Source organism: Lathamus discolor, chromosome 1 (assembly GCF_037157495.1).
Source record: "Lathamus discolor isolate bLatDis1 chromosome 1, bLatDis1.hap1, whole genome shotgun sequence".
In the NCBI taxonomy this organism is placed as follows: Eukaryota; Metazoa; Chordata; class Aves; order Psittaciformes; family Psittacidae; genus Lathamus; species Lathamus discolor.
The window spans coordinates 73,246,990-73,265,231 of record NC_088884.1 but is presented as its reverse complement, the minus strand read 5'-3'; the positions used below and the strand labels follow the sequence as shown (position 1 = coordinate 73,265,231).

The 18,242-nt window shown below is 44.7% G+C and overlaps 1 protein-coding gene across 3 annotated transcripts in view; it reads left to right on the top strand.

Annotated features, from left to right (window-relative positions):
* The first annotated feature begins 13,289 nt into the window (after positions 1 to 13,289).
* CHST11 (carbohydrate sulfotransferase 11) overlaps positions 13,290 to 18,242 on the top strand; it is a 167,782-nt gene continuing 162,829 nt past the window's right edge. The window contains exon 1 of one of the 3 annotated variants that reach the window (XM_065679897.1): positions 13,290 to 13,543. In XM_065679897.1, the coding sequence (XP_065535969.1) occupies positions 13,441 to 13,543 (103 nt within the window). In that variant the 5' untranslated portion in view covers positions 13,290 to 13,440. Of the gene's footprint in view, positions 13,559 to 18,242 lie in introns of all 3 variants that reach the window. The other 2 variants (XM_065679895.1, XM_065679903.1) reach the window with 2 other exon arrangements.

The following is an 18,242-nucleotide window of genomic DNA, read 5'->3' as shown; positions in this document are numbered from 1 at the left end:
AATATGGTAGCCTTCTACAATGAGACGACTGGCATGGTGGGCAAGCAGAGAGTTGTTTATCATTACTTCAGTAAGATTTATGACACTATGTCCCACTGTGTATCCTTCTCATAGATAAATTGATGAAGGGCTGAGACTTCCAACCCTGGTGCTGAGAGTTGACAAGTGTCCTTAACACCAGTCCTGGCTACAGGGGTTATTAATACCTACATTATTATTGAATAATCTATTTAGCTGTGGGCTCCAGGTGGACATACATAGCCACAAAATGGAGTAAGGAAAGGGACAAGATGTCAGATGTAGCCTCCTCCACAGCACCCTCTGGGGATGGCTTAGCACTGTATTCCTTGTCTTGAGCATCTCTCTATCCCCTGAGAGCGTGAAGATCCCTCTGTAGGGATAAAATGCCTAATTCCTTTCACAGATTTATCCCCCAGAAGCTCCTTGTACACAGCTGTGGTACTGTTGTCTTACTTGTACATTACCTGGTTTTCCAACATGAGGATTTGCTGAATTGAGTGTATTTCTCTGAACAGTAAAAACCTGGAAGTCATCTCCTTTATTCTCAAAGGATGCACGCCCACACAACTCTTACTAATATATGTAAGGGTTCAAATAGTTAAGGGTTGCTGAACTGAGCTCATAGTGTACTACAAACAGTAAACCAAAAAATAATCTTACTTTTTTTTGTTGCTGTGCAAATGGCTCAATTAGACCATCTGCTCCTGACACAGCTCACTTATTTTTGGATTTGGTTATGAACTGACCACAGCGTTGCAAACAGCACTCATCTGCGAAGATAGCTGTTTTTAAACACAACATGCGACTGGCAAGGAAGATGTGACTACTCAGTGTTTTAGAAGTCAGACGGGAATGATATGACTTCAGATTGGCGCAGTCACGTCCTTGTCATTTCTCTTCACTACCACCTAATTTGTGTAAAACGGAAAATCTTCAATGGTTGTTACCATAACGGGAGCCTCCAATGAATCCCTTATTTGTGGCAAAGGAAAGCAGTCCTTCTGAGGTGACTTCACTTAGCCTTCTGTGATTCACATGGGATGTAGAATTACAGCATTTGTTCTTAAGCAGAATTACAGATGAGACCAGAGACTAACTGACAGCTCAGTTATTTCTTCCTGATGTGTTTCATTAATAGCCCCTGCACCTCTCACCTCTATGAAATTGGCAACTAGTGAGGTGCCTGTAAGAGGCTAATTGCCTCCAGAGTCAATTGTCCTGGAGCCAATTGTTAATCTCCTGGTGTTAATTGCCAAAAGCAGGAGAAATTAAAGTAGGCAGGGGGCAGAGGAGGTGCATGCATAGTAGAGCTATAGAGCAAAATGCAGGCGTTCAGTTTTGCTCTGTGACAACACAGCAGAGCTTAGCAAGTGGAAATATGATGAGGCAGCAGCTGAGTGTAAATCCTGGATGTCGTTCTGCATTTGTTTATTCATCACCTTCAAATTGCTGTCCTACTGGCGAGCTATAAAACAGGAGGGTGAAATCTGGGCCTTGAGGAGGTCGAATTAAAATGTTAGAGATCGGACTGGGGTGCCTGTGCTACTTGATGTTGGGATGACATGAGCAGCATTGTGATGGGTTTGGAAAGGAAGAGAATGGAAGTGCAACAGTTGTATAATTTCTTAGTTTGCTGTGGCTTTTCAATTTGGTGTTCCCAGACAGAAGACTGAATTTAATCCTAGAGTGAAATGAATCTCCAAACTCTTCTAATAACTTCCTTTCAGTTGATCCTGTCCCCGTCAAGGTGTATCTATGGTGTGTTTGGCTCATGCTTTTGTATCTGGGTTCCTAACATAAGGTGATTGAATGCCTTCCTGAGAAAGAAAGAGAGAAAACCGTTGTATTCTTCGGATAAACTAAGATGCATAAACAACTGTGAAATGATACATATTTTTTGGCCAAAAATCTGTCCTGTGTTTATTGCTTGTTGACAAGAGGGAGGTATTTTGGTAAAATGCCTATTTTACACATAATCTGTTGCAAAATTCCTGCTTGGCTCCTCTTTCAGCCTGTCAGACTGATGGCTTTTGAGCATCCCACTTTACAGCTTCTGTCTAGACTAGGGTTTGACCTTTTGCTCCTGGTGTCAGATGGTGACTTCCAAGAGCTTGAGTGTGCTGCTGTTGGGCAGAGATGGAAGTGGGTGTTCCACTAACCTGAGCAGCTGGAACATCTGTTGGGGGGATAAAATGATCAGATTAGTCGCTTGTCTGGATGCTTGAGTGATAAGAGTTTGGCTGGGGGGCTCTGTCAGTATGTGTGACAAGTGTTTTGTCTCCCAGTTTACATATCATAATGTTTCTTTAAATATGTACAGACTACTTTAGAATAACTTCAGGTCTATTTTTTTTAATCCTTTTCTGTTTGCTTGTTTTGTTTAACCTGCACCTCGAGGAGAAGAAAATAGAAATCTTCTGCGACTACTGTGTATTGTAATGGATCTTTTGCAAACAAATAACAACAGTGATTAAGTGAGCTTACAAATTCTGGTCTGGGAACTGCCCGCATAACTCAAGGGACTGAGAAACAGTTGGGGAGGGGGAAATTAAGATTTTTGTGATGCTGGTAACATAAATGTTGAGGGGGGAGTAGAAGGAGGTAAGATTACTGCATCGGTAGCGTTAGTGTTAGTGAGCAGCATAACGATAATGAATTCAAAGAGCACCTCTGTAAAATACACTGTTCTGATTTGGATTTCAAGTTGGCTGCAAGCTGTACTTTTAACACAGTGTAGATATGCTGAAAAGCCATCTACAAAGCCCTGCCCTTCAGCATCTTTTTTGCTCTGTGTAATATGGTGTGCTAACATGTATAGGAGCTGCGAAGGGGGGTGAGGGGAAGAGGAAATAAGCTTTGTGACCCAGTTCCATACACAAATTAGAAGACTTAATTTGAGGCACAATCATTTCATCAGGTGTGTGTCGCAACTTTAACTGGCAGGATGATTGGGTCTCTGGAGAGAGAATTTCATTTTCTTTTTTTTTTCCCTGCCCTAAATGCAAAGTGACTTGATGCTTGCTTTAGTACACACAGATTTAGCACCTGCTTTAGCATTGTGACAGAGAGGGATAGTTACACAAATTAACAGAAATTCATAAATAAAGGAAGGAAACGCACAACAGAAAAGGTTAAGCTAAAGGCAAAGTCTGCCACTGGGCTGAGTTATTAAGACAGCAGCTGCTTTTTCTTTCTTCCCTGAGCCCTCTACCTTCTGGCGAGTCTGAAACTACCCAGTGTAACATCAAACAGAAGCAACAACGTTTCAGGTATTTTAGGAAGCTCTCCCCTGTGGAACTGAGAGATCTTCTAAGGGAGCTTTTCTTAACTGTCCCTGATAATGCAGTAGGGAGAAGTGCTGTAACCAGCCTTCACTTGTCACTTTACTCTTGCTTGCTACCAGAAGAGGAAAGGCAATCTCCTAGGATGCTGCAGAATATTCACTCCCACTGAGGACCAAAGCACATGAGGTCAGCTGCCCTCAGAAGCACAATGCTGGCTGCCTGTACCTGACTACCTGTTAGTGCGTTATACCATAATGGCTTGTACACCTTAAAGAGGACTCTGCTAGAAGAAACCTGTGGTTGGCTTTCAAAGGGAAGAGCTCTGCTGGGAAGCAGCTAGGCTGAAAAAGAAGCAGAAGCAATGATTGCTATTGCTTAGCCCTTCTGGAGGAAAGGATGGTGTGTGGTTCCCCAGCCTCATGTGGGATTTGTGCCAGTGGCATGGATTGCTGCTGGTTCAGTTCTGTAAAGCCTCAAATCTCATTTCAGTAAAACTTGTGCTAATGTGCTGTGCACACACTGCTAAAATCCACTTCCCTAAAGTGCTTTCTGTTCATGGTTTATGTTCTCTTTAGAATGAATCACAGATGGTTTGTTGTTTGGTTGTATAGGTTTTTTTCCCCCTTAATCCCATCAGTTAGATGGTGGGCTAGCAGGCTGTGGTTTGAACTAGGTCTGTTTAATTTTGTACTTCACAAACAAACTGGTGGTAATGTGGAAAAGGGGGTGGAGGAAAGTTTTGTAGCCCAAACACCCAGAGGATGCTTATATCTACTTCTGCAGTGTCTTGGACTTGTGTCCAAGTTTTGATAGCGGGAGAGCTGCAGGGGTGAGAAGAGACCAGGGCTGCCCCCATGCCAGATGCAGCTGGCTCCAAAGCAGACCCACTGCTGTCCAAAGCTGAGCCTGCCAGTGAAGCTAGTGATGCCTCTGTGTAAAATACGCTGTGTAGCAGTTGTTAAAGAGAGGAATGGGGAAAAACAACCCTGAGAAACATCCCTGCAGACACCAAGGTGAGTGAAGAAAGAGGGGGAGGAGGTACTCCAAGCACCAGAGCAGAGATTACATTGCAGCTTGTCGTGAAGCAGCTTGTCCCCCTGCAGCCCATGGAGGACCATGTCAGAGCAGATATCCACACTGCTGCCCATGGAGGACCCCACACTGGAGCAGGGGAACAGCATGAGGAGGAAGGAGAGGCAGAGAGGAACTGTTATGGACTGACAGAGGGGTACTTTCAGCAGATCTGTTTGATATTCAATAGTCCAAATTTGAAGTTCTCTCACTCAAATGGGCACTACCAGTAGTCGTTCTTTATAAAGTGATTTGAAGTTCTTATTGTGTCATTGGAAAGGATAGTTTGCAGTTGCATTGACAGAAAACTTTCTTCTCAGGGTTAGCTAAATGGGTTTTTTTTGCAAAAATCAGTGTGTCTTTCAGGATGCATTTGCAACATTATTTGATTCTGAGATCAGTGCAAATGGAATTAACGCAGGTTTGAAAATCATCAAAGTCATGAACTTCTGCAGTCCAGACTACATATATGCATCCTCTATTGGTTTTCTTAAATATTGACTTCAAGAAAGTAATGAGGCAGCATGGAGCCCCTAGAAAGCAGGATACAGTGAATCCTATATAGCAAATGGCCATTCTTCTTCCTGTGCTGGGCTAGACAGACAGCTTAATGGTATTCATTCCTCATCAGCCTTTGATAGATGTTGTAAAGTCAATATGGATATGTTATCCTAGCCCATCTCCAGGAAGAGATAAGCTTTGATAGAATTATGGCTCATGTTTCGTAAACCATATCTGAAACCATACCAGAATGGATGAAGAAAATGTGCTGTAGTTGCTGCTGTTGCTCTGTAAGGAATTGTTAACTTGCAGTTCAGCAGAAAGGTGGCATAAATATCCCTTTTTGCCTTCTAGACTGCTGAAAGAAGACTTCTCAAATTGCTTAAAACTTTAAGGCTGTCTAATTGTGCTGAGTTTTCTTACTATGGTTAAACTAGTAGTGAATGCAAAGCTTTTCTCTTCCTTAGGTCAAGATAAGCTTCACCATGTCAGCTGTGGTTTTCCATAGTCACCTATCAACAGGGTTTGTAGATTCTCTTTGCTGAAGCTGCGTCATGTTCTCCTTTGCAGAGACTTCATAGCGCAGCTGGAACTGTAACTCCAGTGTAGGCGGTTCATAGGAATGGGGAGCCACACCGAAGGGAAAGGTAACTCATTAGACAGATGCAGTACTGGTGGAGTGACGAATGTGTGAAGTGATTTGGAAAAACTGTCTTTACAGGTTGGATAATATTATTTCAACAGCTGCTGTGTGTGATTTATTATCTCTGTTCTCTCTCCTGTAATATCACCTAGACATCCTTTAAATAGAAAGAGTCCCTGAAGTCACACCTTTTAATTGAGGAGGGATGGTGAAAGAGAAAAAAGCCCTAGCATTTAATTAGCTCCAGAAAATGGTTTTCTTTTAGATGTGTTTCTAAACTGCTCCTTATAATCCCATAGCGCTTTTCAGTTAAGCACCTCATAGCACTTCTCAGGCCTAAGGTCACTGTAGGGTAGACAGTGAGAAAAGAAGTCCTACTTGTAAGTATGAATTGCTACCTGTCCTGTTCAGTCTGATGATTTTCAGTACTGCAACTGTCCTTTGGGCACAAAAACTTCATTTTCAACCTTGGATCTGTTTTTTACACCTGTACTTGTACCGACTTCAGTGATTTTTTTTTTCCCCCGTACAAATGTTAGAGGAATGAGACGTAGGAAAAGCATAATAATGTAAGAAGTATGTAACTTTCCACTTAAGATTATGTAGACTTGGTGTTGATTTTGGAAAATCTTCAACATGTGCAAGTCCTAAGGACTTTAAGCATACATTGAAATCAAATATGTGTATGAACTGAACATGTAGTTATGCATGTAAACTAGAATGAAAAAATTGCATACAACTTTTTTCACCACTGAAAAACGAAAAAAGGATTTTCTCAGTATCAGTTGACTTCAGATGGTCTCTTGAACTAGTTCCAGGTAAAGGAGATATGTGTTTATCTTCAGTTTTAGCATAAAAGGAAGAAAAGAAGAGAAAAAAAAGGATTTTCTGGCAATCATAATGAATTAAAATCTTACATGAAAGTATTGAATATTGAGATAGGGTTAAAACTTTAATTGGGAAACATTTTATACAAGAAAATGTTTATCTTTGCACCTAGTTGGATTTTTTTGTGTAGAAAAAGTACAGGGAAAGAGAGGGCATATTATTCACTTAAAACAATCTCTACGAAAATTAACCTGCTCGAGTAACAATCAAGGATGTGACTCCCATTTTTGACTACAAAGTATTTCGTAAGGTAGGTGACAAGAAAAGTGGATATAGTGCTGAACATTGAGTAAGAAAAGATGAGATTTACCAGCATTTCCTTCAAAAGAAAAAAGAGATATAGAAGGCTGTATGGGATTTGTTTCATCTAACTTTCCTCATGTGCAATATAGGTGTCTATAGCAGAGCTAGATACCCAAGAGCTTTTCAGTTGATGGGCACATTTAGGATATGATATATCTCATTGCACTTTAGATGTCTAAAACAGCTCAAATGAATTAGTTGTGTTATGTAAATGTGTATCCCTTTCTGTGGACTAGCCATGTATCAGCATTTGACTAGTTGGAGACCAGCTGGGTGGAATATAAGAGTTGGTGAGATGGATCTACCCTAGAGTGACAATAGTAATGGTTTTGAAACAGACACTTCACAGAAAATACCAGCAATTTATTTACATAGTCAGAAATAATGAAAGACTGTTTCAGAAAAGCCAAACAATTACATAAGGCAGCTTTAAAATCCCTAAACACAGGAGATCATTTTGGTTTTAATTAAAAAATAAATAGAATGGCAACAATATAAGTAACTGCTTTGCCAGTTTCCTTTTTCTTTTATGGGGTGGGGTAGATATTTTCTTTGTGTTGTTCCCCCCCCCCCAAAAAAAAAAAAAAAAATTTCTTCTATGATTCTCTTCATGCCTTCTATAAAGATACTTTTTCAAGTTTGTGTTTGTTCCTATTCAGTTGGACTTTTCTCCCCCAGAATAACATAAAAGCCCCTCCAACTCTTGCAGACAAATCAATCTGCTCCTGAAAATAGCTTGCTTGGATTTTAGCTGAGAAAGTGCTACAGGGTGAATGGAGCAAGCATCCTTATGTTTTGTAAAGTGTATGCAGTTTGTACTGCGCTGGTGGTGTGGTGTCTCTACTAGCCAACAGCTACTGCATCCTCCCTTCCTGGCTACTAGGTTTTATTCTGAGACCCTTGTGTCTAATGAGCAGCATAGTAGGATGCCAGCAATATGTTCTGAAGAATATGAGTAATCTCTGGTGTCTGAGAATAGAATTAGGATGAGCAACCCTAGGAAAAGCCAGTAATTTCTCTTTCAGCCTCTGTGCATTCTGAGTCACACTTCAGACAATGCCCCAAGGTCAGTCGAAAAAGAAATCTGAATTTCAGTGCAGCTTAAGGGTGCACTGCCATTGCTGGGAAAAGTATTTGTCCATTTAAAAGTCTTCTTAACAAAGGCAACTATCTCAACACACAGGGAATCTGCATGGGCAGAAGAGCTTGCCTTGCTTGGCCCTTACATTTGTTAAGTTCAACTTTGATAATTTCACTTCATAGAAAATGTCCTTAACTAGCAATGGGGAATACTGCAAAGGAAGTGCACACAGGGTGAAAAAACAACAACGAGAGCCGAACTTCAGTGGAACTTGGCAAGTATTTCAGTTTCTGCTTTGCCCAGGAATTTGTGTTGGCTGCTCTGGTTGTAGCTGTGGTGACAGGACGCATTGGAATTTTTCTTGGCTTTGATTTTTGGGGGGTGTTCCCCAAGTGCAGGCATATGCATTGCAGGACATAAAGCAAGCTCTAGCTAAAAAATGCCACAAGCAAATGTCAGTCTTTTGGCAGACATGACCACTGCTACCTGTTGCAGGGCTTACTGGTGTTTTCTCTAAAGTCAGTTATGTTGACCACTGGGTTTAATCCATTACAGTGGCTGATCACAGTGGGCAGAGGTGTAAGCATCCATCACCTCTAGAAACTGCATTCTTCAAAGCAAAGTTTTAAAAATTGCTTGCATGCCTACATCCTATGAGTCTTTTAGTTACAAGCTTTGCAATTAATATCACAGCAATCCTGATTCAACCACAGATTCAGCTTGTAGGTCCTATTCATACATCATGTATTTCTTCTCCCAAGTGCTTCTCTTTATGAATTTAGTTAAGCAAAATGTATGTTTGTCCTTTCATGTAAGACTTAACCATGATCCTGTATTTTGCCACCTTTAAATCAAGCTAGTTCTATAACAGAAACTTTTGTCATTTGTGAAATCATTTAAATCTACAGCATTGTTCTTGGTTTTAAGACACAAGCATGTTCATCTAATCTTGTCAGGAAACTGACAGCAGCAGCCCAACTCAGTGTGCTCGCAGATCAGGTATGAACCCCTTATTAGAAAGAAATTCTGTACCTGTGAGGATGGTGAGGCACTGGCACAGGTTGCCCAGAGAAGTTGGTTTTGCCCTATCCCTGGAAGTGTTCGAGGCCAGGCTGGACTGGGGCTTGGAGCAACCTGGTCTAGTGGAAGGTGTCCATGCCCATGGCAGGGGATGGAATTGGTTGAGCTTTAACATCTCTTTCAACCCAAACTATTCTGCAATTCTGTATGATTGTTCAGGTGATACACATTGCATTCTTAGAAATACTGCCTCTCATCAGGCTGATTTGCATCACCTGGGAGTCATGCAATCCAAGAAGACACAAACTTGATGATGAAATCCTCTCTGAGACAGGAGGAAGCCAGCTTGGGTAGCAGTGTGACATCTAGAACAATGTATTTTAAAAGCTGTGAGGGGAGAAAAAAGCTAACCCTTATATTCCTGGAGAAGGACACTGGAGATGTGCCTCTAACCAAGAGTTAGACACTGCAACATAGGCTTTCCTTCTAACTCAGTGCTTCAGGTTGCACAGGGTATAAAGGCATTAAGGCATTACCTAAGGCATCACCATAGAAATTACAAGATGCAGAACAAAGAATTACCAAAATGCAACAGATTTTCCAGCTTTGGGGACATGTTAGGTAGGGGGGCTTTCTTGTCTGGAGGGAAAAGGAAGAGGGCAAGAAATCTGCTTAGCTCCAGAAAGGAGTATCAATTTTCTATGGTGCTAGCTTCCTGCAGGTGGGTGGCCTTTTATTCATGCACACAGCGAATTGCTGACTGAGGATAAGCTTTGTCCTACTTCCACTGAAATCAGCTGGCGTAGAGAGGCTCTCAGTGACTTTTTTTAATGGGATCAGAATCACTATCTTAAAATACTGTTATCAGATATTAACAGAATAACATTGCTAAATGCATTTTGACTGACAGGCAATCCTAGGTTGCACTACAGGGCCCTACAAGATACGAGGCAGGGGAGTGCCTGACCACTACCATGGGTCTTCTTTTGTTTGACTTCCTACCTTCAAGACAGTGCAGTTTAGGGCAGCTGACCAAATAAAAGGACCACTGACTGGTTGGAATCATTACAGCAACATGCTTTTACTGTGGGAGACAAAAACCAAGGCCTAGTCTCTTTACAGTACTTTACTGTATAGATGGTTTAGGCAGAGGAAGTTAAAAACTGTCCTCACAAGTATGTAAACATAAGACATGTCCAGAAGGTTTTCTGATCCACCTAACTAGACTGCTTCACGCTACGGTGGTTAAGAGTCGTGATGGGACTTAGACTGGGTCTAAGGACAGAGACAGAGAGTCTGAAATTTGCTGGTTCAGTTTCAGACCTGAAAGCAGCTTGTATGCTTAAAAGCTTGTGCATATTCCTTCAATACTACTAGTTGCCCCCCTTGAAGACATTCTTTAAAGATGTCACCTTCTATTTTTAAGAGAATGAAGCTAATCAGTATAAAACAAAGTAATTTTCCTGAGATTCTTCCATTACAGATGAATGGTTGCAGATGCCTATTTGTTTCTCACAGATACCTCTGTTTTCTGGTGGCTTTCTGTTTCATATTTCAACATCCTTTTCAATATTAGCCTGCTTGCCATTTTTTGATAAATTGCACCCTGAGTTTACTACACATTGTATTTCCCTCTGTGCTGTTTTTCAGCTGTGGTTTTGTTATTTTTAGAGCTTTATCAATAAATAAGGACATGGGTGTTTTGTTTTATTTTTGTTTGGTTTTTTTTGTAAAGCTCTTTTGTTATACAAAATAATTTGCAAAACACTGCCTGGACTCCTTTTGATGTCACTGGCATCTGGTTCTTAATCTTTTAAGTCTTTCTTTCCAGAAACCTCTTGGATGAGGAGACTATTTTTATTCAGAGATAGTGAGTGCTGGTTATTATCACGGGAATGGTAGGTGATCACACCTACAGTACTATCCGGACTCCCCACTGCTCTGCAGCTGCTGAAGTTTCCACTCAGAGGTATGCTTCAGAAGTGCCTGCTCTTTGTATACCTGTTCTATAACTTGGCATCCAAGCCAACTGTGTTTCCTTGTGTTCCCTCGATTATCCTCTTTTCTGTAGGGAAACCAAAGCACACCTGTCTCAGTCTCTAAAGAATAAGCTGCTGCATTTCATTGTCCTGACTCACCAGCCATCACAAAGGTTGTCATAGTTTGAAACCTGCAGAGATACTGCAAGCATGTGGGGGGGATTTTAAGTTTGTAATGCCCATAATTAAGGTATTACTTTAGAATGTCTTTTTAATAGTAAATGACAACACAATTGGTAATTTTCTTCCTGCTGCTTTAAAACGCTCCATTGTTCCATCAGAGGATGATGCTCAGAAACAATAGAATAACTATTGTTAAGCCACACTGAGCAACTGATCACCTAGCCTAGCAGCATAAAGCTCCTGGGTTACTTGACTGACTATTGAGTTCTAAGGTTTTGCCCTCCTCCTTCAATGTCTTATCCAGATTTCTGGATACAGTCCAGTTCTTCCTGTTAAAATACTGCAGTTGCTATTGTGCTGCAGTGTATGTATTGACAGTTAGATGACGAAATGCCAGCCTGCACTTCTGGTGGACTTTTGCTGACTGACTTAAAGATTTGCCACTTTGATGTGTTACATATTAATACTTTACCCATGTTCTACATAGAATGTTTTTGCGTTACATTTGAGGTTTGGATTTAAAAGAGAAAAATCAATTTCAAGTTTCCCTCACTTTAGGAAAACTAGAAAATGGGCACTAAGTATCAAAACTGCTAAAAAAAACCCCAAACCCAAACCACACCCTGGAAAAAAAATCTGCTGAAAGTAAACAAAATATTGTGTAAAACCTTAATGAATGATGGAAATTTTTCTCGTAAAAAGGAACTTTAGGCCATGCCTAAATAACCTACAAACCTCTACCTAATTACTGTTCTATCCTTGAGGTAAGATCCTTTTAACTGGCTTTGGGAAAGACTGAATGGAAAACCGTGACAACTTTACATGTTTCTGTCACAATTAGCCAGGACGGAATACTCATACACTTTGGTTTTGTTGGCTGAGGGCTTTACTGTTTTAGCTTAAAATCTGTTTCACTCCTCTTGCTTCCAAGCTTTGGGCTGGGTCTGTTTTGGGCTATTTTAATTTTAAAGTCCCCCTCCCCCAGCCACATAGGAAGAACAGACAGAAAACTGAGAGGGAAAAAGAAATAAAATCCTTTTACATGTGAAGATGGTATCAGCATCAGCAAAATGACTTTCACCCTAGCAAAAAGAAAAGCAATAGCAAACCAGTATTTGGGTGCATCAGAGGAACAAGCAGAGCAGTTAACACAGCGCAAAGATGAATGGTGTGTTGCCAAGAGGCTGATTTCATTCAGCAGTGTACTTTCCAACACCATCTAGTCCTGAGCGTGTGGACAGTGCCAGTCTGGGAGCTCTACTGTGTGTTAATGCTAGAACCCCAGCTCAGGACCGAGCTGACCCGCAGTCGCTCAGGCAGCCCCAGCCGTCCCGAACCCCGATTCACCGTGGACAAGGCAGATGCCTTTTGTTCTGTTGCACCGAGCTCTTCTGCATTCCTCCCACGTACGGTGTCGTATCTCGCCGCCGGTCGCTACCCCCCGACTACCGAGCGGTGGTATTCGGCAGAGGAACCGCGGAGGAAAAAGGACCTTTTGTTTTCCACTGGCAAACGAGCAATCAGTTAATGCAGAAAACTTAAAAGTCTCGCACTTTAAAAGCAAACTCCCCTTTCTTTCATTGCTGGCATGCCAGGTGGCACTGTTTTGGTTAGGGATGATTCAGTGCTAGTGCAAGTCACTGTTTACACCCAATATAAACAGCCACCGGCCGGGACAGCACAACACCGGGAAGAAGCGACGACAAGGACCGGCTGTGAAATAACGCCTTGCATAATCCCAAAGCGGCAGAGGAGCTGGGAGAAGGCATGTGTGGATTAACAGTGACAGGCACCACACACACATAGAAAGAGGAGCGGGAGAAGGGAATTTCTCTCACAAACGGGGCGCGGAGGCAGCCTCTGTCGCTGAACCCAGAGCAGCCTCCTTCGCGCGGGGCGACTGCGGGCCGGGGCTGAGGGGGGCCCGCTCCTCGCCGGCTGCCCACAGCCCCTGAGCAGGACGAGGGTGACGGACCGGCGGCCAAGCTCACGGGCGCTGAGGCCGCAGCCCCCGCCTGCCGCGACACCCGGCCCCAGGCCGGCCCCGCTCCCGCCGCCTCCCTCAGCGCCGGCGACGCCCGGTGGCCCTCGCGGTGGCCGCACGCGCCCGGCACGCCCCGCCCCGCGGCGGCGGCCCCTTGAGGCAGCCCAGCGCGTACCCGCCCGCTGCCGCCGCCGCCGCCGGGCGGGACCATCTCTCCCCTTAGCGAGGGGGGGGCCGCGCTCCGCCCCGGCTCCTCCGCCTGGCCCTCCTCCCCCCCGCGCGGCGGCGAGCGCCCCTCCGCCTGTCGCGCGGCGTGGTCACGCCCAGCGCAGGCATTAGCGCCCCCCGGTGCGGGGTGCGGGCGGCCGGGCATCCTCGGGCGCGGCGGCGGGTGCTAGGAGCGCGGCGGGCGCGGAGCGGAGCGGCTCTCAGCTCCAGCCCTGCGCGCTCCGCCGCCCCTCTCTGCGCCGCCCCACCACGCCATGAAGCCGGCGGTGCTGGAAGTAATGAGGATGAACCGGGTGTGCAGAATGGTCCTGGTCACTTCCGTGGGCTCCTTCATTCTCGTCATCTTCTATTTCCAAAGTATGTTGCACCCAGGTAGGGCACCGCAACCGCGCCGCTACCGCTCCCCGCCGGCTCAGGTGACAGGCGCCCCGGGAGCCCCTCGCTGACCGCCGGCTCCTTCTGTCGCCTCCCGGCGCCGCTGCGGCAGACGCGGGGCTCGGCGGCAGGCGCAGCTCCCGCAGCCCCGTCCCGGTCGCCGCCCGGGGCAGCCGCGGGCAGGTCGGCTCGGCCCCCGCAGGAAACTTCCCGCGGGAGGCAGGAAAGTTGGTTTATTTGAATGTCTTATTCTTCTCTCGCGTACATCGCGCGTCTGGGGGCGGCACCGGCTGCCGACCCTGCTGCGGCGGAGAGCGGCGCCGGCGGCTGACCGGCCCCGCCGAACGAGGGTCCCCGGTCTTCTCCGTCACCCGCCGGGGCTGCTGGCCCTTGGCTTCCCAGCGTTTCGGTTGTTGGGGGTGTCGGCGACACTGCGGCCGGCCGGGGGCACCCGCTACCGCCGGCGGGCAACTTCGCTCCGGCTCGACCGAGCTGGCCGGACCGGCGACCGCTCGTCCCGTCCCCGGCGGCAGGGGCGCTTCGGCATGTCCTCGTCACGGGTGCTTGGGCGGTTGGGGAGCTCCTGGGGTGTCCGTGGCTGGGGACGGGAATGGGGCGCTCCGGGGTGCTCCTGGCTGGGGATGGGCGTCCGCACCAGCCCAGGCTGCGGGGCGGCGTACCGGAGTGTGATCAGCGCTGATCCAAACCCCTGGCTGCTTTCATCCAAGAGTTTATGACTACCGTGGACACTTAGGGATAGAGCCGTACCGGTGGTGGTGGGTACTAGCTCTCATAGAAGTCACCCGTGGGTCGGCTACTGATTTCACGCCAAGGAGGGGTTGGGCCACGGAAACTTCATGCCGGTGTCTGCTGCACGCACTGATACATCCTGCATTGCCGTGGAACTGCTTTGTGCAGCTTGGCAGAGAAATTTATCCAGCGCGGCAAAAAAACCCAAACCCACTTGATTTTACCTGTCCATCCTGCCTCTTTTCCCCCTTTCCTGCCCGAGAAATGAGGTGGAAATAGCGATCGCAATGTCTCTTTGGAGGGATCTGACAGCTGAGCAGAGGAGTGAAGCTTGTTTAAGCGAGTGATGCCTCTTTAGCAGATCAGGCGCTGCAGTTGGTTGAGTAGCCACACTTCTCGGCAGGACGAGTCTCTCGTCTGTACCTGTAAATTTCTCCTGCCAGCTTTAGAGTGTTGTGGCTACAGGCAGAGCCGTAGCAAATAAGGGGATTGGATTTGGAGGGAAAAAGAAGGATGTATTCCGTTCGACTCTTTCCTTCCCCACTTGTGACCACCAACCCATGGGTGATTAAAAATTATTTTTACTTGAAATTTTTGGAGTCAAGTGATGTAGAGGTTTAGTGTGCTGTTGAGATTAGGAGTCAGTAGATCTGCTGTTCTGTGGTGGAGCAAAGTGCCATTTGGCATTTATCTGCCAGCTGTCTGCTTCTCCAAAGCTGGTATCATTTGCTTGATGAATGTGTTCTTGTATGGTGCCCATCTGTGTTAATACCTGCCAACTCCTTGGAAAAATTGGCATATTTCTTCTTTCCTGCTGTGTCTGGTCTGGGCTGACTGGTTTCCCAAGGAGAGCTCAGCTCCTGGCAGTCCTGGGGAAGGCTTTAGTTCAGGTCCTCAGGGCACCATGCAGAACTGTTGGTTGTAACAGTGCTTCACCAGTTTAGTAAAAGTACATCTTCTTTGGTTGCGTTCCACAGGTAAATACACTTTGCACGCATATTGAGAAAATTTGGCTGAGTGCTATTATTTCCCCTTGTTTCAGATGGATTATACTGCTGGAACAGTAGCTCAGCATGCAGTAGGGGAAAGATGAAATATTCTTCCGTAAATTTTTGAATGTAGAAAAATCGTCTTTTAAGATTTCTCAGTATGCTCTATAGCTAGAGATTACGGCTTTATATTCCTACTATTGTGAAACTATAAATAGGTTGAGATTTTAGTACAATTCAAAGGATTTACCATAAACCCTAAAGAGGGAATGCAATGCTGTGAAATCACCAGGAGGATAATCTGCACCCATTTTCTGTTTGGTGCATGTTTAGGTTGCTAGTGTGAGTGGAGTAGATCTGGAAATAAATGTGATCGCAATCCGTCCATCTTTATATTTGATCATAATCAATTCTGCTTTTTTTTTTCCTGTGGGCTGTTTCTATAGTGGAAACTGCTAGAAACCTATCAAATTCTATTCTAGACCCTCACAGAGTGTGGCCATTCAGTTTACGAATGGTTCATAAGGCTCAGATGGCTATTTTCACTAGGTATCTATTATGTGATTGTGTTGCCATCTTGTTGGTGCAAATGACAGGCTAATGTGGAGTTCTCGAAGGGGCAGGAAAGAGGGAGGTAGTAGACCTGCCAATGTTATATACCTCAGGTAGCAGATAATTTTGAGGCATTATATCCTTATTTTACAATATGTTGATTACCCTTCTTGCTGTATGTTTAAATTCACCATTGCCAGACCCTGGCCAGAGTGCATGTCAGGTAGGATGGGGTATTAAGAGCTTTAAAAATTTTGGCTGATGCCCTTGTTGTGGGGGGTGTTGTAAATTTTAGCTGTTCCTTGCTGGAGTACGTGTTTTCTATGCCACCCACTACTGTTGCTGGTAGCTTACCGTGCTCTCTAAGATAGACACTTCACAATCAGAATTAGCTGCAAAATTCTCACCCGAACCTTTTGGATTGAAAATCAGTTTCTTTCAGTTCTTTGTAACAAGTGTCAGCTCCTTATTCAAAATCTGACAATTTCTTCCCCCCTCCTCCCTCTCCAAGTTCTCTTGGTGAATTTCGGGAGACTCTGCCTACAGAGCTTTCCAAACAGTTTTAGGTGTGAGACAGTGAAGATGAAAGATGCTGGAAGGCCACCAAATCAAGAATGCAACCCCCCTCAAGGACAAGACAACTCTTCACCTGTTAGATGAGCATTTTGCATTTTAGGAGGTCCGAATGTGGGTCTCTTGTTAGAAACATTAGAAAGACCCATTTCTGCTGATTGTTTGTTTTCTTTGTCATTTTCCTATTTATTTATCCCATAGCAAACAGAAGCTTTGTTTTAGAAACAAACAAATCCTCCTAACAACAAAAACACACCAGAGCCTGAAGCAGGGAAGGTGAGTTTAGCCTTGTCTTTGCAAAAGAATATGATTTTTGTGTCCTTTGCACTGTATCTCAAATACCAGCCTATTGCAAGGAGATCAGGTGCTTTTCACTCCTTGTTCTTTTTTGCTCCATACCTGTTCTTTGTTGGGAATCCAGTGGCAAATGTGCTGTTCTGTTAATGCACCTTTGAGTTTTCTGAATTCTGGTAGAGATTGCTGATGTGCTGGGGAGCCCACCTTCCCTAATTAGGTTCCCTGACTTAATGGGAATGTTCCCCACCACACTTTGGTGGGGGAAGGCGAAGAGCAGCAGCTCTCCAGTGCTTAGGAGCATTTTAAGGAAAACTCTGCAGATGATTCTGGCTTTTGTGGCATACCTGTGCATTCGGGGGACTGTTTGCTCCTGAGGGAGGAAATGGCAGTGAGGACTTCAGTGTGTTTTCCTTTTGTGTGTCTAGCCTTTTCTGAAATAAAAAGACAATCCACAGTGTTTGCTATGGCTGGGTATATAGCAGCGTACGGCTGATTTCCCCCAGCTTTTTGCTCAGGATATTTTCCGTCTTCATTCTCCTGCCATGTGCTATCTGGATAACTGGGTGCAAGCTGATTATTGCTCCATGCTCCTGGATTTTCTCTGTGTGTACAATGGGTCAGGCTTGGGATTTTATGAGACAGTCCATCATAGTTTTATCTGCTGCCTTTCCTGTGAAACCAGTTCTCTTGCTAGTCCTTAGCCTGCCTACGCTTTCACAGATGTGTTTGCTTTCTTCTATAGGCATGCCAGCTGTAGTGTGTGGGGGAACTGTGTGTCAGTAAGTACAGGCAGGAGCTAGGCTGGGGTCAGACTGGCAAGGTGCTGGGACCCTTCAGGATGAAAAATTGCACATAAAGGTAGAATAATTAACACTGTATTACCTGAGACAGGTATATGAAACTAACTGATTCTAAACCTTGTTTTCCCCCACTGCAGAGCAGACTGTAATTTGTTCCAGTTCTCACATCCTGTTTTAGACTTTTTCTCCTATGGATGCTAACAAAGGTTAGATCCTCAGACTTGCCTCCTGTCCATGATCTTCTCAGTTACACATGCAGCACTGTGTGACTGATAGCTGCTTGTTCCTTACAGAAGGCTGTTGTCTACCTTTGCTCAAGTGTCAGAACAATTCAGATCACATAAGGGTTTTTTTTTTTCCCCTGGTATTTGAAGACAAGCTCGCCATTGGTTTTGATGGAAGATTCTGTTTGAAAATCAATGCAGCAGTCTCCTATCTTGCAATTGATCCTTGCTTTCTCCCCTGCTTATAAAGGGGAATGAGATCTGCAAACCAGTGGGTGTGTGGCATTCCTTTGATGGACCCCTATACTGGTTTTAAATTATTCTGTTTGGGATATGGAGAAATGGAGTTCATTTGACAGCCACAAGAACCTGGCCTTCATTTAATTACATGCAATGAAATCCATCTCCCAGTTGCGGGCAGAAAACCTGCTGTGTGCCTGTGTGGAGGCTGTGCTGTATCTTTTTGTCAGTATCCCTATAAGCTTTTCATTGATTT